The sequence below is a fragment of the Trichomycterus rosablanca genome, chromosome 3 (assembly GCF_030014385.1).
Source record: "Trichomycterus rosablanca isolate fTriRos1 chromosome 3, fTriRos1.hap1, whole genome shotgun sequence".
In the NCBI taxonomy this organism is placed as follows: Eukaryota; Metazoa; Chordata; class Actinopteri; order Siluriformes; family Trichomycteridae; genus Trichomycterus; species Trichomycterus rosablanca.
This window is the reverse complement of record NC_085990.1, coordinates 23,741,205-23,767,960: the sequence shown is the minus strand read 5'-3', so window position 1 is coordinate 23,767,960 and position 26,756 is coordinate 23,741,205. Positions and strand designations below refer to the sequence as shown.

General features: G+C 39.3%; 1 protein-coding gene across 1 annotated transcript in view; it reads right to left on the bottom strand.

Annotated features, from left to right (window-relative positions):
• The window catches only part of zgc:163022 (putative ferric-chelate reductase 1), a 54,877-nt gene that overhangs the window by 23,278 nt on the left and 4,843 nt on the right, over positions 1-26,756 (bottom strand). The window contains exons 3-6 of the mRNA XM_062992286.1: positions 24,968-25,104; positions 24,779-24,876; positions 18,369-18,438; positions 1,951-2,133 (exon numbers count right to left, since the gene is read on the bottom strand). Coding sequence (XP_062848356.1) covers positions 1,951-2,133; positions 18,369-18,438; positions 24,779-24,876; positions 24,968-25,104 — 488 coding nt within the window. The remainder of the gene's footprint in view (positions 1-1,950; positions 2,134-18,368; positions 18,439-24,778; positions 24,877-24,967; positions 25,105-26,756) is intronic.

The window sequence follows — 26,756 nt, the reverse complement described above, 5'->3', positions numbered from 1 at the left end:
AATGTGACAAGGAAAATTATTTTGTCTTTACCACAAAAGTATTTAAAATCTCTAGAGGGCGCTGTAAGGATATTTGTCACATGAACAGTCTCGTTTTCACCGTTAAAAACTGTTACAGTTCGAAATCAATTAAATCTGTTAATACAGAAACGTTTCTCTAAAAAGATTCATTTAGATAATACAGACATTCTGAGGTTATTATAAGACAATTCCTAAATATTAGCATTATAAACTAAATCAGGACAGAAGCATCACATTTTTGTAATCAATCAAACTACAGAACATCATTAAACATGAGTGGCAGTTTTTCTTTTTAAGTTCACATACAATTAACCTGAGGATTAATTGGTAACATGTAATTTCTAATTATTTAACTTCAAAAGTAGACAGGGTATACCAGGAAATATATAATCATGATATTAGAATAACTGAATAAACATCTTTTGGTTTATCTTCAAAAAGGAATAAAGCCAAGAGAATGTGTCCTTTTTCCTCTGTTTGCTATTGATGCTATTGTTCCCTGCTTGTTGGGATGTATATGAAAGTTCACTATTAAGCTTTGTGTATTTCAAATCCAGAATTGGAGAGTTTTAGAGTAATATGAAAATTAATTTAACAAAATAAAGAAATATAGATTAACATATCTGACTTAAGGGGCCCTCTTCAGGCATCTACGAGATGTCCAGAAATGTAATAATAAGGAACACTTATTAATAAGAAATAAAATAGGCAGTAATTTCACTACATCTCCCCCACTCAGTTGTCAATTTTGGAGACATCAGACTGCAAAAAGGTGGATACAGCTTTGGACTAGTGGTGTTGAGAAGGGGACTAGCTGTGGACTACTGGTGTTGAGAAGGAGAACATAGTCTTAGTCTAATAATGGAAAAAGTTTGGTCTATTCCTGTAACTATGTGAGGAAAGGGTCTACACTTGCTTTATTTGTTATTGTGTTAGCAGGATTGTACTGATCCAGCTTCCTACACCTAATGAGGAAGGTGTTTAGTTTTGCTTGTAGTCTTGGGTTTATTTGACAAAGAAGTATGTGATTCCATTTGCAAGAAAATGTGATTCCATCTGCTAAACCAACTGTGATTGCTAGAACAGTTCCAGGAAAGGATGAGGGATTGGCTAGGTGTTAGGTCCTCAGAGGCAATTTTTTAGTATTGATGGGGCTAAATATATGCTCTGGTTCACTTCCTTTTGGATGCGTTTGAAGGTGGCTGAACCCAATTATAGAATGTGTTCAGCAAAGAAGTCAGGTATTTTGATTTTGCTTCTAAACTGATCGCGATTAACCTTTACAAAAGTTTGTTAAAACACCAGTCATCATTTCAAAGGGGATGGCATGGCTAGAGTATCAGTGGACTCTTTTAATTTGTTGCCTTCAGTTATGCTCTGTGTGCTAGAAGATGTACCTTTTAAGAAATTAATGGGAATGAATGGAAAATAAGTGGATCAAATTGAGCGTGAAGGGTGACTGAATATGTATAGCCAAAAGCTGTATACAAGCCATGATGTCTTCAATGGGATGGATGTTTTAGAGCTGCAATGTTGTCAAAATCTAGAAATTGTGGAGGAAGAAAGCTGGCCAAAAAATGGGTATAATAATAACAATAAGAAGAAGTAAAAGAAAAAAAGAGGAAGACTAATGACTAAGCTACTGCAATCACACTAATAATAATAATAATCATAGTAATAAAACTAACTGATAATTATTATTATTAATGATAATAAAAAAAACAAGAATAAGACTATCGGCTAACAATAGTTTGACTGCCTACTGTCCATAACAAGAACCCAAACACAATCCCTATCAAAAATAAAATACCTTTTTTATTTTGCTTATCAAATATTCGTATTGTTGGTCAGTAAAAAAATCATTAATAGATCATCATTATCATCATCAGATGCATTTGACAGATGTGAAAAAGGAAAATAAATTCATACCATTATGTTGTCATCCGAAAATCCAATAGCAACATAACCATTGGCACTGCCGATGATGTCCACCTTAAACTCTGACTGAGTTGCAGTGGGTGCAACTGACAAGAAGTAGCAGCTTGAGCTGGTGGCAGGGTTGCAGCCATCTGGCTGGCTTAGACAAGTTTTACTGACGCCACAAGTAAGTTCCTACAAAAACAAATTAATTGCAGTGAATGATGATGTACGATTTGTAATATCACTTTTTATACAAAGTATATATACAAAGTATATACAGTGTGTCACAAAAGTGAGTACACCCCTGACATTTCTGCAGATATTTAAGTATATCTTTTTATGGGACAACACTGACAAAATGACACTCTGACACAATGAAAAGTAGTCTGTGTGCAGCTTATATAACAGTGTAAATTTATTCTTCCCTCAAAATAACTCAATATACAGCCATTAATGTCTAAACCACCGGCAACAAAAGTGAGTACACCCCTTAGTGAAAGTTCCTGAAGTGTCAATATTTTGTGTGGCCACCATTATTTCCCAGAACTGCCTTAACTCTCCTGGGCATGGAGTTTACCAGAGCTTCACAGGTTGCCACTGGAATGCTTTTCCACTCCTCCATGACGACATCACGGAGCTGGCGGATATTCAAGACTTTGCGCTCCTCCACCTTCCGCTTGAGGATGCCCCAAAGATGTTCTATTGGGTTTAGGTCTGGAGACATGCTTGGCCAGTCCATCACCTTTACCCTCAGCCTCTTCAATAAAGCAGTGGTCGTCTTAGAGGTGTGTTTGGGGTCATTATCATGCTGGAACACTGCCCTGCGACCCAGTTTCCGGAGGGAGGGGATCATGGTCTGCTTCAGTATTTCACAGTACATATTGGAGTTCATGTGTCCCTCAATGAAATGTAACTCCCTAACACCTGCTGCACTCATGCAGCCCCAGACCATGGCATTCCCACCACCATGCTTGATTGTAGGCATGACACACTTATCTTTGTACTCCTCACCTGATTGCCGCCACACATGCTTGAGAACATCTGAACCAAACAAATTAATCTTGGTCTCATCAGACCATAGGACATGGTTCCAGTAATCCATGTCCTTTGTTGACATGTCTTCAGCAAACTGTTTGCGGGCTTTCTTGTGTAGAGACTTCAGAAGAGGCTTCCTTCTGGGGTGACAGCCATGCAGACTAATTTGATGTAGTGTGCGGCGTATGGTCTGAGCACTGACAGGCTGACCCCCCACCTTTTCAATCTCTGCAGCAATGCTGACAGCACTCCTGCACCTATCTTTCAAAGACAGCAGTTGGATGTGACGCTGAGCACGTGCACTCAGCTTCTTTGGACGACCAACGCGAGGTCTGTTCTGAGTGGAACCTGCTCTTTTAAAACGCTGGATGATCTTGGCCACTGTGCTGCAGCTCAGTTTCAGGGTGTTGGCAATCTTCTTGTAGCCTTGGCCATCTTCATGTAGCGCAACAATTTGTCTTTTAAGATCCTCAGAGAGTTCTTTGCCATGAGGTGCCATGTTGGAACTTTCAGTGACCAGTATGAGAGAGTGTGAGAGCTGTACTACTAAATTGAACACACCTGCTCCCTATGCACACCTGAGACCTAGTAACACTAACAAATCACATGACATTTTGGAGGGAAAATGACAAGCAGTGCTCAATTTGGACATTTAGGGGTGTAGTCTCTTAGGGGTGTACTCACTTTTGTTGCCGGTGGTTTAGACATTAATGGCTGTATATTGAGTTATTTTAAGGGAAGAATAAATTTACACTGTTATATAAGCTGCACACAGACTACTTTTCATTGTGTCAAAGTGTCATTTTGTCAGTGTTGTCCCATGAAAAGATATACTTAAATATCTGCAGAAATGTGAGGGGTGTACTCACTTTTGTGATACACTGTATATATATATATATATATATATATATATATATATATATATATATACAGTGTATCACAAAAGTGAGTACACCCCTCACATTTCTGCAAATATTTCATTATATCTTTTTATGGGACAACACTATAGACATGAAACTTGGATATAACTTAGAGTAGTCAGTGTACAGCTTGTATAGCAGTGTAGATTTACTGTCTTCTGAAAATAACTCAACACACAGCCATTAATGTCTAAATGGCTGGCAACATAAGTGAGTACACCCCACAGTGAACATGTCCAAATTGTGCCCAAATGTGTCGTTGTCCCTCCCTGGTGTCATGTGTCAAGGTCCCAGGTGTAAATGGGGAGCAGGGCTGTTAAATTTGGTGTTTTGGGTACAATTCTCTCATACTGGCCACTGGATATTCAACATGGCACCTCATGGCAAAGAACTCTCTGAGGATGTGAGAAATAGAATTGTTGCTCTCCACAAAAATGGCCTGGGCTATAAGAAGATTGCTAACACCCTGAAACTGAGCTACAGCATGGTGGCCAAGGTCATACAGCGGTTTTCCAGGACAGGTTCCACTCGGAACAGGCTTCGCCAGGGTCGACCAAAGAAGTTGAGTCCACGTGTTCGGCGTCATATCCAGAGGTTGGCTTTAAAAAATAGACACATGAGTGCTGCCAGCATTGCTGCAGAAGTTGAAGACGTGGGAGGTCAGCCTGTCAGTGCTCAGACCATACGCCGCACACTGCATCAACTCGGTCTGCATGGTCGTCATCCCAGAAGGAAGCTGACGCACAAGAAAGCCCGCAAACAGTTTGCTGAAGACAAGCAGTCCAAGAACATGGATTACTGGAACGCCCTGTGGTCTGACGAGACCAAGATAAACTTGTTTGGCTCAGATGGTGTCCAGCATGTGTGGCGGCGCCCTGGTGAGAAGTACCAAGACAACTGTATCTTCCCTACAGTCAAGCATGGTGGTGGTAGCATCATGGTCTTGGGCTGCATGAGTGTTGCTGGCACTGGGGAGCTGCAGTTCATTGAGGGAAACATGAATTCCAACATGTACTGTGACATTCTGAAACAGAGCATGATCCCCTCCCTTCGAAAACTGGGCCTCATGGCAGTTTTCCAACAGGATAACGACCCCAAACACAACCTCCAAGATGACAACTGCCTTGCTGAGGAAGCTGAAGGTAAAGGTGATGGACTAAACCCAATTGAGCACCTGTGGCGCATCCTCAAGTGGAAGGTGGAGGAGTTCAAGGTGTCTAACATCCACCAGCTCCGTGATGTCATCATGGAGGAGTGGAAGAGGATTCCAGTAGCAACCTGTGCAGCTCTGGTGAATTCCATGCCCAGGAGGGTTAAGGCAGTGCTGGATAATAATGGTGGTCACACAAAATATTGACACTTTGGGCACAATTTGGACATGTTCACTGTGGGGTGTATTCACTTATGTTGCCAGCTATTTAGACATTAATGGCTGTGTGTTGAGTTATTTTCAGAAGACAGTAAATCTACACTGCTATACAAGTTGTACACTGACTACTCTAAGTTATATCCAAGTTTCATGTCTATAGTGTTGTCCCATGAAAAGATATAATGAAATATTTGCAGAATTGTGAGGGGTGTACTCACTTTTGTGATACACTGTATATATATATATATATTATGGCAAGCCAAACAGGAAATATATAGCAAACGCTGATATATATAAATCGAAACTTGATATATATAAATTGAAACCTGATATATATAAATCGAAACTTGATATATATAAATTGAAACTTGATATATATAAATTGAAACCTGATATATATAAATCGAAACCTGATATATATAAATTGAAACTTGATATATATAAATCGAAACCTGATATATATAAATCGAAACTTGATATATATAAATTGAAACTTGATATATATAAATTGAAACTTGATATATATAAATTGAAACCTGATATATATAAATCGAAACTTGATATATATAAATCGAAACCTGATATATATAAATCGAAACTTGATATATATAAATCGAAACATGATATATATAAATTGAAACTTGATATATATAAATCGAAACCTGTTATATATAAATTGAAACTTGATATATGTAAATCGAAACTTGAAGGCGCTAGGACCCCGCGATTTCCTCATTGCTCCTCCAAACACAACGCAAGCGCTTTGGTCATCCCACAGTTGCACGGGCTTACATGCTTATAATATTATGTGGACAGTGTAAAGCAAACACAAGTGTTAAAAAAGTAATAATAATGACGCATCCTGTTGTCCTGACTTGTGTTTTGTGACGTGATCATATTTGCTCTATCTGCAAAATATAAACAATGTGGGGAAGCGATTTTCGTACTGGACGTTGTAACGTTGTCATGTTAGTTTTATACACAAAAATCATAACAGGGGTCAGATCATGTCGTTATTACTATCAGTGTGTGTTTGTTTGTTATTTGAAACCAAACTGACAACTGAAACCTTTTCAATTTTGGGACTTAAAGTGAAGAATTAATGACCAAAGGTACACAAACCCTTTTGCTTGCATTGTGCTTGGAGGGGGTTCAATTTATATATATCAGGTTTCAATTTATATATATCAGGTTTCAATTTATATATATCAAGTTTCGATTTATATATATCAAGTTTCAATTTATATATATCAGTGTTTCAATTTATATATATCAGGTTTCGATTTATATATATCAAGTTTCAATTTATATATATCAGGTTTCGATTTATATATATCAAGTTTCAATTTATATATATCAAGTTTCGATTTACATATATCAGGTTTCGATTTATATATATCAAGTTTCAATTTATATATATCAGGTTTCGATTTATATATATCAAGTTTCAATTTATATATATCAGGTTTCATTATATATATATCAAGTTTCAATTTATAAATATCAGGTTTCAATTTATATATATCAGGTTTCGATTTATAAATATCAGGTTTCGATTTATATATATCAAGTTTCAATTTATAAATATCAGGTTTCAATTTATATATATCAAGTTTCAATTTATATATATCGAGACGAGTTTCATGAAACCTGATATATATAAATGGAAACTTGATATATATAAATCGAAACTTGAATGAAACAGGGCAGGCGCTAGGACCTCGCGATTTCCTCATTGATCTTCCAAACACAACGCAAGCGCTTTGGTCATTAGTTCTCCACTTCATACTGTACACTATATTGCCAAAAGTATTCGCTCATCTGCCTTCACACGCATATGAACTTGAGTGACATCCCATTCATAATTCATAGGGTTACCACTTTGTGGCTAAGTTGCTGTCGTTCCCAATCGCTTCCACTTTGGTATAATACCACTGACAGTCGACTGTGGAATATTTAGTAGTGAGGAAATTTCACGACTAGACTTGTTGCACAGGTGGCATCCTATCATGGTACCACGCTGGAATTCACTGAGCTCCTGAGAGTAACGCATTCTTTCTCAAATGTTTGTAGAAGCAGTCTGCATGCCTAGGTAGTGGAAGTGATTGGAACACCTGAATTCAATCCTTTGGATGGGTGAGTGAATACAGTGGGGGAAATAAGTATTTGATCCCCTGCTGATTTTGTAAGTTTACCCCCTTACAAAGACTTGAACAGTCTATAATTTTCATGGAAGGTTTATTTTAACAGAGAGAGACAGAATATCAACAAAAAATCCAGAAAAAAAACCATTAAATAAAAGTTATAAATTAATTTGTATTTAATTAAGGGAAATAAGTATTTGATGCCCTACCAACCAGCAAGAATTCTGACCCCCACAGACCGGTTATGTGCCCATGAGGCACACAAATTAGTCCTGTCCCTGTATAAAAGACTCCTGTCACAGAATCAGTTTCTTCTGTTCAAATCTCTCGACCACCATGGGCAAGACCAAAGAGCTATCAAAGGACGTCAGGGAAAAGATTGTAGACCTGCACAAGGCTGGAATGGGCTACAAGACCATCAGCAAGAAGCTTGGTGAGAAAGAGACCACTGTTGGTGCGATAATTCGAAAATGGAAGAAATACAAGATCACAGTCAATCACCCTCACTCTGGAGCTCCATGCAAGACCTCACCTGGTGGGGTAAGAATGATTCTGAGAAAGGTGAGGTCAGTCCAGAATTACACGGGAGGAGCTTGTCAATGATGTCAAGGGAGCTGGGAGCAGAGAAATGCTGGATATGACCCCAAGAACACCATCCCCACCGGGCATTTCTTTGCCTCCAAACACGGCGAGTGGAGTTGATGCCGAAGAGCTCAATTTTGGTCTCATCTGACCATATCACATTCTCCCAAGCTTTCTCTGAATCATTCAGGTGTTCATTGGCAAACTTCAGACGGGCCTGTACATGAGCCTTCTTGAGCAAAGGGACTTTGCGGGCACTGCAGGATCTCAATCCATTACGGCGAAGTGTGTTACTAATGGTTTTCTTGGTGACTGTGCGCACAGCTCCCTTGAGATTATTGACAAGCTCCTCCCGTGTAATTCTGGGCTGACCTCACCTTTCTCAGAATCATTCTTACCCCACCAGGTGAGATCTTGCATGGAGCTCCAGAGTGAGGGTGATTGACTGTGATCTTGTATTTCTTCCATTTTCGAATTATCGCACCAACAGTGGTCTCTTTCTCACCAAGTTTCTTGCTGATGGTCTTGTAGCCCATTCCAGATTTGAACGGAAGAAAATGTTTTTTTTCTGGATTTTTTGTTGATATTCTGTCTCTCTCAGTTAAAATAAACCTACCATAAAAATTATAGACTGTTCAAGTCTTTGTAAGGGGGTAAACTTACAAAATCAGCAGGGGATTAAATACTTATTTCCCACACTGTATACATATATATATATATAGCACTGTCGTTTATTGATTAACGCGTTAAAAATGTAATCGCGATAAAAAAAAATTAATTGAGATTAAAATTTTTAATCAAACTATTTTTATTGAGCTGTGTTTGTGCCACGTAAATATGTGTATGTTTTAATTTGCGCTGCTTTAACACAGTAACATTGTGTTTATACTGTATAGAGATAACAAATTACTACAGCTGCTGCTGCTGCTTCATATTGCGAAAGATATGGTATTTTAAATAATTATTTTTGTTTTCAAAAAGTGGGAGAAATCATCACAAGACAAAATGACAGTTATTAATTGATGCTTTAATATCATCTTTGGTCAAAGCTGCATTTGTCTCGTCGGGCGTCTGTGCGCACGGATACGTGTTACAGGCTAAATGAGCTCAGACTTTATTACCTAACTTTATTTCAGATGAATTTGGATGGAAAGCCCGTGGACTGTACACGGAACATTACAAACACTTGGTGTTAAATGGATTGCAAAGAACTGTATAAACGCTGTAACATAGATAACAATGTGGGTTGACACGATGTTATACATGTTGCACAGGGGCGTAACTACGGGGGGGGGGGGGGGGGGGGGGGGAGTCCTCCATGACATTAACTCAAGCACTCAACTCCCCCCCCAAGGCTGCACTCGCCAGGTCGTTACTATTATATTACAATATTTTCTTTAAGTAAAATTAAAAATAACTAAAACTGTGCATTAAAAATACCAGGGGTATGAATTTGGACTTGAAGTGTAACATCTGAGTGAGTACTTTTAATTCATTCTGATCAGCTGTCAGCATATGCAATTTGTTGATGGGGCCCAAAAATTTTTTTTTTGCACTGGGGCCCATGAGCTCCTAGTTACGCCACTGGTGTTGCATATAGAAATGGTTCATATTATGAGCGCCTGTTTTCAGTGGCAGGATTATGAACAGGAAAATATCCTTACTTTTGCTCACTAATGTGAACAGACATTTTTAAATAACTGGCTGAATGATGGGTAGTTGTTAACAACTCTATATAGGCATTGGCTGGCTTTCTAAAAATAATTTAGATTTAATAATTAATTAATAATAATAATTTTATCATAATTTTTTTTTTGGTAAACATGTTATTGCAATAAAAATGTGTATAACTGTTCAAATTGTGCTTTGTTATTTTTGCATGCGATTAATTGCGATTAATCACGATTAAATAATTAATCTCGATAAAAAAATTTAACGAGTGAAAGTCCTTATATATACAGTGGGGCCAAAAAGTATTTAGTCAGCCACTGATTGTGCAAGTTCTCCTACTTAGAAAGATGAGAGAGGTCTGTAATTTTCATCATAGGTACACTTCAACTATGAGAGACAAAATGAGAAAAAAAAATCCAGGAAATCACATTGTAGGATTTTTAAAGAATTTATTTGTAAATTATGGTGGAAAATAAGTATTTGGTCAATAACAAAAGTTCAACTCAATACTTCGTAACATAACCTTTGTTGGCAATGACAGAGGTCAAATGTTTCCTGTAAGTTTTCACCAGGTTTGCACACACTGTAGCTGGTATTTTGGCCCATTCCTCCATGCAGATCTCCTCTAGAGCAGTGATGTTTTGGGGCTGTCGCTGGGCAACACGGACTCCACAAATTTTCTATGGGGTTGAGGTCTGGAGACTGGCTGGGCCACTCCAGGACCTTGAAATGCTTTTTACGGAGCCACTCCTTTGTTGCCCGAGCGGTGTGTTTGGGATCATTGTCATGGTCATTCATCAGGTCCCTCCGTGTAGTTCTGGGATTTTTGCTCACCGTTCTCATGATCATTTTGACCCCACGGGATGAGATCTTGACCCCAAGGGAGATTATCAATGGTCTTATATGTCTTTCATTTTCTTACAATTGTTCCCACAGTTGATTTATTCACACCAACCTGCTTGCCTATTGTAGATTCACTCTTCCCAGCCTGGTGCAGGTCTACAATTTTCTTCCTGGTGTCCTTCGACAGCTCTTTGGTCTTGGCCATGGTTGAGTTTGGAGTCTGACTGTTTGAGGCTGTGGACAGGTGTCTTTTATACAGATAACGAGGTCAAACCGGTGCCATTAATACAGGTAACGAGTGGAGGACAGAAGAGCTTCTTAAAGAAGAAGTTATAGGTCTGTGAGAGCCAGAAATCTTGCTTGTTTGTTATTGACCAAATACTTATTTTCCACCATAATTTACAAATAAATTCTTTTAAAATCCTACAATGGGATTTCCTGGATTTTTTTTTCTCATTTTGTCTCTCATAGTTGAAGTGTACCTATGATGAAAATTACAGACCTCTCTCATCTTTCTAAGTAGGAGAACCTGCACAATCAGTGGCTGACTAAATACTTTTTGACCCCACTGTATATATATATACAGTGCATCACAAAAGTGAGTACACCCCTCACATTTCTGCAGATATTGAAGTATATCTTTTCATGGGACAACACTGACAAAATGACACTTTGACACAATGAAAAGTAGTCTGTGTGCAGCTTATATAACAGTGTAAATGTATTCTTCCCTCAAAATAACTCAATATACAGCCATTAATGTCTAAACCACCGGCAACAAAAGTGAGTACACCCCTTAGTGAAAGTTCCTGAAGTGTCAATATTTTGTGTGGCCACCATTATTTCCCAGAACTGCCTTAACTTTCCTGGGCATGGAGTTTAACAGAGCTTCACAGGTTGCCACTGGAATGCTTTTCCACTCCTCCATGACGACATCACGGAGCTGGCGGATATTCGAGACTTTGCGCTCCTCCACCTTCCGCTTGAGGATGCCCCAAAGATGTTCTATTGGGTTTAGGTCTGGAGACATGCTTGGCCAGTCCATCACCTTTACCCTCAGCCTCTTCAATAAAGCAGTGGTCGTCTTAGAGGTGTGTTTGGGGTCATTATCATGCTGGAACACTGCCCTGCGACCCAGTTTCTGGAGGGAGGGGATCATGCTCTGCTTCAGTATTTCACAGTACATATTGGAGTTCATGTGTCCCTCAATGAAATGTAACTCCCCAACACCTGCTGCACTCATGCAGCCCCAGACCATGGCATTCCCACCACCATGCTTGACTGTAGGCATGACACACTTATCTTTGTACTCCTCACCTGATTGCTGCCACACATGCTTGAGACCATCTGAACCAAACAAATTAATCTTGGTCTCATCAGACCATAGGACATGGTTCCAGTAATCCATGTCCTTTGTTGACATGTCTTCAGCAAACTGTTTGCGGGCTTTCTTGTGTAGAGACTTCAGAAGAGGCTTCCTTCTGGGGTGACAGCCAGGCAGACCAATTTGATGTAGTGTGCGGCGTATGGTCTGAGCACTGACAGGCTGACCCCCCACCTTTTCAATCTCTGCAGTAATGCTGACAGCACTCCTGCGCCTATCTTTCAAAGACAGCAGTTGGATGTGACGCTGAGCACGTGCACTCAGCTTCTTTGGACGACCAACGCGAGGTCTGTTCTGAGTGGACCCTGCTCTTTTAAAACGCTGGATGATCTTGGCCACTGTGCTGCAGCTCAGTTTCAGGGTGTTGGCAATCTTCTTGTAGCCTTGGCCATCTTCATGTAGCGCAACAATTCGTCTTCTAAGAACCTCAGAGAGTTCTTTGCCATGAGGTACCATGTTGGAACTTTCACTGACCAGTATGAGAGAGTGTGAGAGCTGTACTACTAAATTGAAAACACCTGCTCCCTATGCACACCTGAGACCTAGTAACACTAACAAATCACATGACATTTTGGAGGGAAAATGACAAGCAGTGCTCAATTTGGACATTTAGGGGTGTAGTCTCTTAGGGGTGTACTCACTTTTGTTGCCGGTGGTTTAGACATTAATGGCTGTATATTGAGTTATTTTGAGGGAAGAATGAATTTACACTGTTATATAAGCTGCACACAGACTACTTTTCATTGTGTCAAAGTGTCATTTTGTCAGTGTTGTCCCATGAAAAGATATACTTAAATATCTGCAGAAATGTGAGGGGTGTACTCACTTTTGTGATACACTGTATATATATATATATATATATATATATATATATATATATATATATATATATACACTGCTCAAAAAATTAAAAGGAACACTTAAACAACACAATGTAACTCCAAGTCAATCACACTTCTGTGAAATCGACCTGTCGAGTTAGGAAGCAACACTGATTGTGAATCAATTTCACCTGCTGTTGTGCAAATGAAACCGACAACAGGTAGAAATTAGAGGCAATTAGCAAGACAACCCCTATAAAGGAGTGGTTCTGCAGGTAGTGACCACGTCTGGAGTCTGGAGACGCCGTGGAGAACGTTCTGCTGCCTGCAACATCCTCCAGCATGACCGGTTTGGCAGTGGGTCAGTAATGGTGTGGGGAGGCATTTCTTTGGAGGGCCGCACAGCCCTCCATGTGCTAGCCAGAGGTACGCTGACTGCCATTAGGTACCGGGATGAGATCCTCAGACCCATTGTGAGACCATATGCTGGTGTAGTGGGCCCTGGGTTCCTTCTGATGCATGACAATGCTAGGCCTCATGTGGCTGAAGTGTGTCAGCAGTTCCTGCGTGATGAAGGCATTGATGCTATGGACTGGCCTGCCCGTTCCCCAGACCTGAATCCAATCGAGCACATCTGGGACATCATGTCTCGTTCCATCCACCAACGCCACGTTGCACCACAGACTGTCCAGGAGTTGACTGATGCTTTAATCCAGGTCTGGGAGGAGATCCCTCAGGAGAACATCCGCCGCCTCATCAGAAGCATGCCCAGGCGTTGTAGGGGGAGGTCATACAGGCACGTGGAGGCCACACACACTACTGAGCCTCATTTTAACTTGTCTTGAGGAATTTCCACTGAAGCTGGATCAGCCTGTAATTTGATCTTCCACTTTGATTTTGAGTTTGATTCCAAATCCAGACCGCCATGGGATAATAATTTTGATTTACATTGATAATTTTTATGTTATTTTGTTCTCAACGCATTCCACTATGTGATGAATAAAGATTTTCAACTGGAATATTTCATTCATTGAGATCTAGGATGTTTTATTTTAGTGTTCCCTTTATTTTTTTGAGCAGTGTATATTGTATATACAGTATATATATATATATATATATATATATATATACAGTGTATCACAAAAGTGAGTACACCCCTCACATTTCTGCAAATATTTCATTATATCTTTTCATGGGACAACACTATAGACATGAAACTTGGATATAACTTAGAGTAGTCAGTGTACAACTTGTATAGCAGTGTAGATTTACTGTCTTCTGAAAATAACTCAGCACACAGCCATTAATGTCTAAATGGCTGGCAACATAAGTGAGTACACCCCACAGTGAACATGTCCAAATTGTGCCCAAAGTGTCAATATTTTGTGTGACCACCATTATTTTCCAGCACTGCCTTAACCCTCCTGGGCATGGAATTCACCAGAGCTGCACAGGTTGCTACTGGAATCCTCTTCCACTCCTCCATGATGTCATCACGGAGCTGGTGGATGTTAGACACCTTGAACTCCTCCACCTTCCACTTGAGGATGCGCCACAGGTGCTCAATTGGGTTTAGTCCATCACCTTTACCTTCAGCTTCCTCAGCAAGGCAGTTGTCATCTTGTGGGGTCGTTATCCTGTTGGAAAACTGCCATGAGGCCCAGTTTTCGAAGGGAGGGGATCATGCTCTGTTTCAGAATGTCACAGTACATGTTGGAATTCATGTTTCCCTCAATGAACTGCAGCTCCCCAGTGCCAGCAACACTCATGCAGCCCAAGACCATGATGCTACCACCACCATGCTTGACTGTAGGCAAGATACAGTTGTATTGGTACTTCTCACCAGGGCGCCGCCACACATGCTGGACACCATCTGAGCCAAACAAGTTAATCTTGGTCTCGTCAGACCACAGGGCATTCCAGTAATCCATGTTCTTGGACTGCTTGTTTTCAGCAAACTGTTTGCTGGCTTTCTTGGGCGTCAGCTTCCTTCTGGGATGACGACCATGCAGACCGAGTTGATGCAGTGTGCGGCGTATGGTCTGAGCACTGACAGGATGACCTCCCACGTCTTCAACCTCTGCATCAATGCTGGCAGCACTCATGTGTCTATTTTTTAAAGCCAACCTCTGGATATGACGCCGAACACGTGGACTCAACTTCTTTGGTCGACCCTGGCGAAGCCTGTTCCGAGTGGAACCTGTCCTGGAAAACCGCTGTATGACCTTGGCCACCATGCTGTAGCTCAGTTTCAGGGTGTTAGCAATCTTCTTATAGCCCAGGCCATCTTTGTGGAGAGCAACAATTCTATTTCTCACATCCTCAGAGAGTTCTGTGCCATGAGGTGCCATGTTGAATATCCAGTGGCCAGTATGAGAGAATTGTACCCAAAACACCAAATTTAACAGCCCTGCTCCCCATTTACACCTGGGACCTTGACACATGACACCAGGGAGGGACAACGACACATTTGGGCACAATTTGGACATGTTCACTGTGGGGTGTACTCACTTATGTTGCCAGCTATTTAGACATTAATGGCTGTGTGTTGAGTTATTTTCAGAAGACATTAAATCTACACTGCTATACAAGCTGTACACTGACTACTCTAAGTTATATCCAAGTTTCATGTCTATAGTGTTGTCCCATGAAAAGATATAATGAAATATTTGCAGAAATGTGAGGGGTGTACTCACTTTTGTGATACACTGTATATATATATATATATACACACACATACAGTATATATATACTGTATATATATATATATACACAGTATATATATAATGTCTTTATTTATTTTTTTTACCAACAGAAGTAAATGTTCATGAATTACTGCATATACAATCCACTCCTGAATTATTGCAAAAAGGATTTAAAAAACACATAATAAATCAAATTAGGGAAAATAATGAAAGTAAATTAATTATTGTATTAATCATTAAAATGTTTTTTTTTCTGCTCCTGTATTTAAGAGTCACTACAGCAAATTATTCTGGTCAGCATACCATATTTGGCACAGTTTTTATGCTAAATTCTCTTTCTGACACAACCCTCCTTACTTTATCTGACATGTGCACCTCCCAATGGCTAGGCTGTTCAGATTAGGCTTTGGATAGGCTGTTCAACCTCCCCTCAGACAGAGTCTATCATGACATCCAACCGGCTGATAGCACCGCTGAGATGTCTGATTAGGGTTGGGCGATATGGATCAAAAATAATATCTCGATATTTTTTCGCTGAACGGCGATATGCGATATATATCTCGATATTTTTTCATCCCATAAGGTAATAACAAAAAGACACTTCTGAGACAATGTAATGTTATTTGGTACATTAGTTACATGATACATTCGAAAACAACAAACTTTTTCTTAGAATAGTTCGTTTTTTTTTTTTTTAAGGAAAAATAGTTCTGGTGTGAAGCTTCCCCAGCATGAATATTAATAAAAGTGCCTGTAAAAATTTGGAACATGTAGCTTTGTCTCAGAAGTGTCTTTTTGTTATTACCTTATGGGATGAAAAAATATCGAGATATGTTCAGCGAAAAAATATCGAGATATTATTTTTGATCCATATCGCCCAACCCTAATCAGACATCTCAGCGGTGCTATCAGCCGGTTGGATGTCATGATAGACAATATATTTGATAGACAATATATTTGTAATTCACATTACACGACAGGTGTGAATGAAATGTGAATTACAAATATATTGTCCGGCCCTTTAAGAATGTTAAGTGCACTATAGGGCGCAGGGAGTGAGTGTGTAGGGAAGATACTGTATTAGAATTGTGCTTATGTTCTTCTGTTTTGCACTGAGCTTGTATGACATTAAAAGTAGCGTTCTCGTTAAACCCCCACTCACATGTTTGGACTTTATACATTGTTTTACAGTCATCACAACATTAACATTTGCATTATTTTTTTTATTTTTTTTTACCGTATAGAACTCAGTTCTATAACTAGGCATAACTAATCGTTCATGTTACTGTGTAACTATTACAACATTTAATGCATTTTAATCAGCGTTCTGCTTAATGCACTTTATTATTATTTAACAGCTTTATTTGTTGTTTAATTGCTGTTTGCTCCTTGTTTACTGCAGAGTTAGTTCATGCAATTTTATTCATGTTTGGTTGTTTATTGGCCGACAACAAGAAATACTATAATAGAAGATAAATAAATAAATGACGTGTCGGACGTCGGGCGATCATCCAGTATAAACTTACACGACCACGTACAACATTCAGTACAGAAATCACTAACCATAATGTTTGTTTTTTACAGATAGAGCAAATACTGTATATGTACGTCAAATATACAAACACAACAGGAGATGCATCGTTACGTTATTATTACTTTCTCAACACTTGCATGATTTATACTGTTTATATATGAAATAAATACGTGCATGTCAGCGCGTGCATGTTTATTTCCGTTTTCCAATATTGGTTTTTGAAACGAATAACGATTCGTTTTCTTTTTTTTTTTTAACTTTGGGATTTGAAGTGAAAAACGAATGACCAAAGGTACACAGAGCTGGAACCTTTTGTCTGGACTTGTTTTCGGCATTCTTTACAGAATACATTATTCTGCTGCTCATCTGACACTTTGAATCCGAACCATCTCCAAATAACTGAGTCATTATTTTTCTTTTTACTAAGCAGCTCCTCTTCGATAGCTTCTGTCATGTCTTTATCCATCTCCACGCTATCGCTGCCTGCAGGACTTACTGGTGAAGCGGTGGGGAGGGGCGAGTTGTGTTCAGTGAGTGAGAGAGGCGGGGCAAGGTGAACATGTGCAAAGACAAACTGGGAGAAGAGAAAGACGAACTGTCGGATCTAACTGGAACGCAACAACATCTACAGTATATCGATATATGTAGATATATCGATATACCCCCTTTGTAGATACTTGCTTGATGTTTAAATTTAGTCTGGGTGGCCCTAATTATTAAGTTGCTAATTTATCCTGATTACTACGACGACTGAATGGCATTTCCCTTAATGACACACTGGAGTTGCTCCGAACTGAGGTAATGGTAGTCATGGTAACGAGATCGCGACACCAGGTTACGTGTGACACAAGCACGTAAGTGCGAGCCCTCCCGGAACCCATTCAGAATGTATTGCAGCACCTGAAGTTCGAAAAAAAGTTCCTTAGCATGAGAGTCTATGAGAGCAATCTGGGGCGATTTTCAGTCTGACTGAAAACTTGACGCTGATTGGACTACAATATTCACAGGCAAGACAGACTGTCCATAACAATCACTTTCTTCCCCTTCACCCTTTGGTGGTGCGTCGCCCAATCGCCCTAAGGAACGAGCTGCCCCTGAACAGAAGGCTGCTGTGTAACCAGTACCATGGATTTTAGAACTTAGTACTTAGACTGTGTTTTCTTTCTGCATGAATACATGTAAGTAGATATCAGATAGAATTCACATTTATAATATCATTACAAACACCTTCTAAGGTCAGATGGCATAATTACCACCACTTAAGTTTACCACAGACACAAGAGACTTAAGATTAAATACTTTGTTTTATTACAGGCAAATTAGCTCATTTTAATGAATCTAATCTGAATGGCCAATTATCCAATGCCATCACAAATAAGTACTAACCACAGGGGTGCCAATGTATATGAATGTACTTACTCCAGTGTAGGTGATCTGTGTGCTTTTCACTGCCACCCAAAAGGTGTCCTTAGACTGTACAAATGTGACTCTGCAAAAAAAAATCATGTACAATAATGTTTAATTACTTTGATTAATTTTGAACTTAATGTAATTAAATTTAACCCACACAACATCGGGGTCTCTAGAACCCCTAAGAACAAGGCAGTAAAGTCAATGTCAACAGAACACAAGGGTTGAGAAACGGTGTGGTGGCACAGTAGGTAGTTTAAAAAGGCTTAATTTGGACTTAAAGACCTCACATAAAAACTGTTCTGTTCATACATTTATTTTCATCTTTTTGATCACATCAGTACTAAAATGCTTGTTTCTGTTACAATTTAACTCTATTTATTTACTTATTTTTGTTTTGCTTGCTGTATTTCTTTGGCAATGTCCCTAGTCCCCAACTCTCATCTATTCCCTTGATGGATTGGTTACTTTTTTAATGACTGTGTAGTATGAAGTGGCGAACAAGTTGACTCCGACCGTTTCTCTCTCTCTGTATATATACTGTATATATATATATATATTAACGCGATCTCAATTTAACACGATTTAAAAAAATAGTGCCGTTAACACAAATTCTAGTTCATGTTGAGACTTGACTGGTAGAACCAACGTTTTAATGTCGGACTTGCCACCGTTGTTCATCTGCGGTTTGTTAAAATAATATAACTGAGCGTCGTAGGCAGGGATGGACTGGCCATCGGGAGGGTCGGGAGTTTTCCCGGTGGGCCGCTCTGTATGTGGGCCGCTGAGGGAGTGAAAAAAATTTTTTGTTTTAAATATTCCTGAATAATAATCCTGAAGTGTGCATTGGCCCGCCACAGTATCCTCACTGCATATCCATTGGCCAATCACAGAAATGTCCCTCCCCCAGGATAAACCGTAATCACAACCACTAGTTCAAAAAATACATAGTAAATGAGTGCGAGTTGGAGAAAGGGTCGAAAAAGCGTAAAGGAAGTGCAGAAAAAGCTGCAAACAGATGCAGAAAAGTGCAGGAAACTGGACAAACTGTTTGGCAGTGAGGAACTACAGCATAGCCAGAGAGCTTCGTTAGTAACGCCGTTTAAGAAGAGATTGTGGGCCCATCTCAAATATCGCCTATGCCCTACTTAGGGTACTTCCTAACAGTACAAAACATTTCTTTTAACAGTCACTGAATGATTAATAAGTAGTTATCTAAGCTACTGTTAGATACCAGGGGCTTTAAACCAGCCGTTTTAAGGACTATTTTTTGTTTGTGAAAGTTCTATTATGTCATGTTCAACATAGTGCACTACATAGGGCGGTGGATATAATTTGAGATGGTTAGTCTCTGCAAGTAAACACTATCTTGAAATTTTAGAGTGATTATGTGCATAGCTCACATGGTTAATTTCACTTGTGAACATATTAAAGCAGACCTGGGCATTGTACGGCCCAACATCCCCAACCGGCCCGCATGAGGTTCGTGGCAATTAAAAATTAGACGTAAATAAATGTACATCAAACATGCAATATAACAGAATAGATTTTGACGGGAGCGCTGTGTCTTTAAATATCCGTTTCGTTTTACGTGTGTGAGAGTGTATCAGCTTCGCCATAATGCGAACACAACTGAGTGTGACTGACGGTCGAGTTTTTAACAAGACGTGAACTTAAAAACCTGCACATTTTGTTCACATTTGGTTTTTTTTGCATTTGTTTGTTTAAATAGTAAAATAATGTTGATGTTTTACTCTGCCTACTTCTAATTGTCTGATTGTAACATCTAAACATTAACAGCTTATTAGAACTGCACAATTTACTGCTTTTAATAAAGAGTAAGCAGTTGTAGGCTAGTTCTTAAGGTACTGGACTAGAAGGTCGCTTGTTCAAGCCCCACCACCGCCAGGTTGCTGCTGGCCCTTAACCCTCAATTGCTCAGACTGTATACTGTAACTTTATTGTAAGTCACTTTGGATCAAGGCGTCTGCTAAATGCTGAAAATGTAAATAAAAAGATAAAATTAATATTGAGCAGAATTAAGTTCACCTTATTGGTCCGGCCCTCCACAACAGTCCCAGTTGCTTATGTGGCCCCTTCGAAAATTTAATTGCCCACCCCTGTATTAAAGTATTTACACATGCTATTTATTTCTTTGCTAATCGGAGCAATGCGCTAATTTGGAACAAACGTGAATCACGTGTGAATAAAAGTGTGAAAAAAGCATATTTACCAGTGTTAAAGGTTTAAATACATCCAATAGAATATGAAAACTATACATCCAATAGTTAAGAAACTGTAAATTTTAAGAAATATTGTAGAATTTGTATTCTATATGTAAATATATACATATAGAAGGGTATGACATGTGTATATGTATGTGTATGAAGGGTATGATAAGGGTATGATATATAGGGGGTGATATGTGTGGCACGACTTGCTTGTAGTGGGCTGGTCAAGAAAAAAGTCCAGGGCTGGATTTTGTTCCCAGTCCAGCCCTGGTCGTAGGGATGCACTTGCATAATAAAGAAATAAATACACGGTATATTCACAAGTTGTCGGGAGCAAAACACTTTATTAACCTAATCTGTTACGGCACTGAATACCGGAGTCAAGCACGCTAGTCCATGAACTATGGAAACCCCAAAGGGTCAAAACACACTCACTTCGTGTAGAAACGTCCATCAAACCATTGTCACGATACAAGCACAGAAAAGTCTGTTACAATAACTACGCCTTATCCCACCTAAAGCACCGCTGATCTACAATGTTTGCTGATGGAGAAATTCTAACCTACAATCTGACATTTATACGAAGTCAAGGGTCTCTGCTGGATAGTATTACTGCCTAGTATGTGAGTGAATAAAACTAAAAAAAAGTACATTTAGCATAAAATGTGTTCACCATTTTAATGGTAACATTTCACTTTAAAAAACCTTGTTTTCTATAACATTTACACAGATTTTATTTAATGCGATTAATCGATTAATGCGATTAAAAATTGTAATCGTTTGACAGCCCTAATATATATATACATATATATACGTATATATATATATATATATACAGTGAGCGAACATTCGGACAGCAGACAGTGTGTTTTTCCAGTGTTTTCTTTATATTTTGTAAAATTCTATATTAAAATGTCCACAAAGGAATGTGCAGAGAAAGCGCAGTGGTGAGAAAATGAAAAAAAATCACTATTTGTTGTGTTGTATAATTACTGCCAGTAGCTGTCACTGTGTATCAGACAGAGGGGACAGTGAGTGAGAGAGAAGGAATTCGGCTGAGTAAAGTATTCTTTCTTTCGTGAAATTACACCTACAAAATACAATACTATTGAAATAAAAAAGGAAATAATAGAGAAATATGAGAGTTATTGTTGTTTCGGGTAGATACATTTTATAAAAAAAAGAAGGAAATGTACTATGGTATATAGTACAGCACATGTACTGTACTGAAATGTGATGTGTGTTTTTTTATGTACAGTACTACTGTGTATTGTTGTTCATTATTGTTTATTACAGTATTATCTATTCTATAATTTAAGATTTAAGGGAAAATATACAGTGTATCACAAAAGTGAGTACACCCCTCACATTTCTGCAGATATTTAAGTATATCTTTTCATGGGACAACACTGACAAAATTACACTTTGACACAATGAAAAGTAGTCTGTGTGCAGCTTATATAACAGTGTAAATTTATTCTTCCCTCAAAATAACTCAATATACAGCCATTAATGTCTAAACCACCGGCAACAAAAGTGAGTACACCTCTTAGTGAAAGTTCTTGAAGTGTCAATATTTTGTGTGGCCACCATTATTTTCCAGAACTGCCTTAACTCTCCTGGGCATGGAGTTTACCAGAGCTTCACAGGTTGCCACTGGAATGCTTTTCCACTCCTCCATGACGACATCACGGAGCTGGCGGATATTCGAGACTTTGCGCTCCTCCACCTTCCGCTTGAGGATGCCCCAAAGATGTTCTATTGGGTTTAGGTCTGGAGACATGCTTGGCCAGTCCATCACCTTTACCCTCAGCCTCTTCAATAAAGCAGTGGTCGTCTTAGAGGTGTGTTTGGGGTCATTATCATGCTGGAACACTGCCCTGCGACCCAGTTTCCGGAGGGAGGGGATCATGCTCTGCTTCAGTATTTCACAGTACATATTGGAGTTCATGTGTCCCTCAATGAAATGTAACTCCCCAACACCTGCTGCACTTATGCAGCCCCAGACCATGGCATTCCCACCACCATGCTTGACTGTAGGCATGACACACTTATCTTTGTACTCCTCACCTGATTGCCGCCACACATGCTTGAGACCATCTGAACCAAACAAATTAATCTTGGTCTCATCAGACCATAGGACATGATTCCAGTAATCCATGTCCTTTGTTGACATGTCTTCAGCAAACTGTTTGCGGGCTTTCTTGTGTAGAGACCTCAGAAGAGGCTTCCTTCTGGGGTGACAACCATGCAGACCAATTTGATGTAGTGTGCGGCGTATGGTCTGAGCACTGACAGGCTGACCCCCCACCTTTTCAATCTCTGCAGCAATGCTGACAGCACTCCTGCGCCTACCTTTCAAAGACAGCAGTTGGATGTGACGCTGAGCACGTGCACTCAGCTTCTTTGAACGACCAACGCGAGGTCTGTTCTGAGTGGACCCTGCTCTTTTAAAACGCTGGATGATCTTGGCCACTGTGCTGCAGCTCAGTTTCAGGGTGTTGGCAATCTTCTTGTAGCCTTGGCCATCTTCATGTAGCGCAACAATTCGTCTTTTAAGATCCTCAGAGAGTTCTTTGCCATGAGGTGCCATGTTGGAACTTTCAGTGACCAGTATGAGAGAGTGTGAGAGCTGTACTACTAAATTGAACACACCTGCTCCCTATGCACACCTGAGACCTAGTAACACTAACGAGTCACATGACATTTTGGAGGGAAAATGACAAGCAGTGCTCAATTTGGACATTTAGAGGTGTAGTCTCTTAGGGGTGTACTCACTTTTGTTGCCGGTGGTTTAGACATTAATGGCTGTATATTGAGTTATTTTGAGGGAAGAATAAATTTACACTGTTATATAAGCTGCACACAGACTACTTTTCATTGTGTCAAAGTGTCATTTTGTCAGTGTTGTCCCATGAAAAGATATACTTAAATATCTGCAGAAATGTGAGTGGTGTACTCACTTTTGTGATACACTGTACTTGTATTTATAACAAAAAAGACAATTTAAGACATTAAAAAGGTTAGGTAAGGGGGTGGTTTGGGAGGTCTGACATTATTTCTTATGGGAAAAATAGGTTTAACTAACAAACATTTTGACTTAGGAACAGCCCTTTGGAACCATTTAAATTCGTAAGTCAAGGGTTAACTGTAAGTCAGTCACTGTCATTGTAGGAGTCTAAATAAGATGATTAGACTGTGTGAATGTACTTTATGGTTGTGTTATTATGGCATACACAGACTTTAAGCATAGATCATTAATGGTGACTTAACAAAATCCCACTGTATAAAAATAGTGTACATGTAGGACCAAATGTAATCCCCCGAGTTTATTTTTTGGACATTTTTGAACATCAGACTCATTTGCTTCAGGTGGAAGTGGAATTCTTTTTTAAAAATTAGGTATGGCTAAATTGCTAAGTCATGAATCCCAATGATGGACCATTGCTGATTAAAACTTCCAAGTCTGAGCCTCAGCAATTCCCTTCTCTGTCTGAAAATCTAGTGAGCTCATATGTCATTCTATGCACACTCCCAAGAAGAAGGCTGTCTAAATTCTTAGAGACCTCAAAATGCTGCCTACTGAGATGCAAAGGAATTCTGTGTGCTTTCTCACCTGTGAAGTCAGTCCCAGCAATGAGTGTGGCATTCAGTGCGACACAACATTTGTAATATATAGTTATTTTCAAATGCAAGTAATTGACATTCATTTTTAATTGTGTGCAAGTGTGATTTTTTTGCAATTTTGGGATTGTCAGTGACAATGAACAGTTTTCGCTACATAGAGGAAGATGTTAGCTGGCATGCTAGTGGGTTATGTCACCAAGCCCATTGGTATTAAATGGTCTGAGGCTAACTCTGTTAGCCTTGTAAGCTAACACTGTGGCAATAGGGAAGATAGATGATGACATAATCTCTGTCTTAGTAGTACGTCTAAATAATCTGCCTTCAAAAGTGTCATTTAGAATCCTCTCTACTTAAGCAGGTGCCTAGGTACGCAGTGTGCAGCAAGGCAGCTTACCAGGTTTTTAGACAGACCCCTAATTTGGTTCTCAAAATGATTTCTTCTCTCAAATCACTCTCATTAAATACATTTTTGCATTGAGCCCACTCTGACCTGAGCAGACTAAAATGATCACTATGCTCCATTTTTGTTGTACAAAAAAACCAACAGAGTGAGACTTCTACCTGAACTCAATGTGGCTAAGATTGCCAGATGTTGGTGCAGTCCATTTGCTCTGGAGTAGAGTTATTTTGCTATTGGACGAGTGAGAAACTGCAGAGTTCTAAAAGCAAAATAAACATAAATTATCTCAGTAATGTTTTCCAACAAAAATGTATTTGTATGTATTTTATGACTGTTTAAAAAACACTTACAGACAGTCCAGGGCAGTTCAGGAGTTGGGAATAACTTTCAATCAGACTGAAGGATCCGACAGGAGCATTTCCTCCCACCAGCCTAGCTTGCAACATAAACCCCTCAAACACTGTTCCTGAGTTAGCACTCAGTGTCACTGTAAAACACCAAAGATTGTTAGTGTTCAAATATACTGCCAAAAATCCTTAATTTATTTATTTAATGTTATCATGAGCCAAGCCCCTCTGTGCTTCCAGAGCATGTGGAGTTTGTTGGTGTAGGTGCCGCACCCCTCTCTCCAGGAGCACATGCTGGAGCCAAGGGGCATCCCTTTTGTGATTGGTCTCTGGCTAATTAACCACAGCTGAACCTTGCCTGAGCTAAGAGGATTTAAACAGGCAGTGGTGGAGCAGTCTTTGGAGACTATTTTGGTTTGATTCTGTCAAGTCATTTTCCATTTCAAGTTTGTTCTTTGCTCATGTTTGTTTGGTTTGGTTCTGTTAATTCCTGTCTCTTTGTTAGCTCCTGTCTGTCTGTTAACTCCCATCTGTCTGTTGGCTCCTGTCTCTTTGGTACTGTTTATGCCTTGTTTTGTCTTGTTTCTGTTTGTCTTAGTCTAGTTCTTGTTTAGCTTAGGGTTTATGTTCATGTTTAGCATAAGCTTGGGGCTAAGGTTTTGCTTTAGCTTTGTTCATGTGTGTTTAGATTAGCTTTAGCATTTAGATTAGCATTGTTAGCATAAGTCATGTGTTAGTCTGTCTTGTCTTGTGTAACCCTGTGTTGTGTTTTATTATCAATAAACTTTATAAAACATCTTTTGCATGTAACAGCCCTCTTGTCTCGTCTAGCCCTAATATGTTACAAATTTCAGTATGCCCTGGAAACACCATGATCCTGATCAGAAGTATAGATGAGGAAGCTAAATGACGTAGTAAATGAGAAAATGACATTTTAATGACATGTTAATTGAAGTAAAGTTCGGATTCATTTAATTTTATATTAAATTTACATATTATTGATCAGCATCAAGGTGCTCGGGTGGCACAGCGGTCTAATACAATAGCTATGTCGGGATAGGGGGGTGTAGTCAAAGCCTTTTGATGATTTGGCGCCCTGTCAAGGTTATTCCTGCCTTGCGCCTGGTGGACCTGTTACAACCCAGAATCAGTTCTTATTTATTTTGAACCCAAGATATTTCATGTTTTGTCTGGTCAGTTTCATTTTATTCCTGCATTTCAGACCTGGAACAGTAAAGCATTTACCACCTTGTGATGTTGCCATTTTTTTCTCACCACACTTAAAAGACATTTTGGCATTGAGTATACCAAGCAAAGTGTTTCAGGTGCTATTTTGTCCCATTTTATCTGCAAACACATCTAAAGGTGTGCAGCAGTATACCGGATTGTTGTTGTTGTTCCATTTTTCATTTCAAAATTCTCTATTGGACTGCAGGCTTGCATGCTCTTCTTCTGCAACCATGCCTTTGTAATGTGTGCAGCATGTAGTTTTGCATTGTCTTGTTGAAAAATGCATGGACGTCCCTGGAAAAGACAGCTTATGTTGCTCCAAAATCTTAATGTACTTTTCTGCATTAATGCGGTCATTACAGAAGTGTATATTGTTTTTGCCAAGGGCACTGACACATCCGCATACCATGACAAACCCTGGCTTTTGGACTTGAGACTGATAACATCTGGATTGTCCTCTTCTACCAATTTGTCTGAAAAATGCATGCTTCCACTGTGTGATGGTCTATCCCTGATGCCTTAAAGCCCAGAGAACTCAACTCCATTTCCGGACATCGCTTAC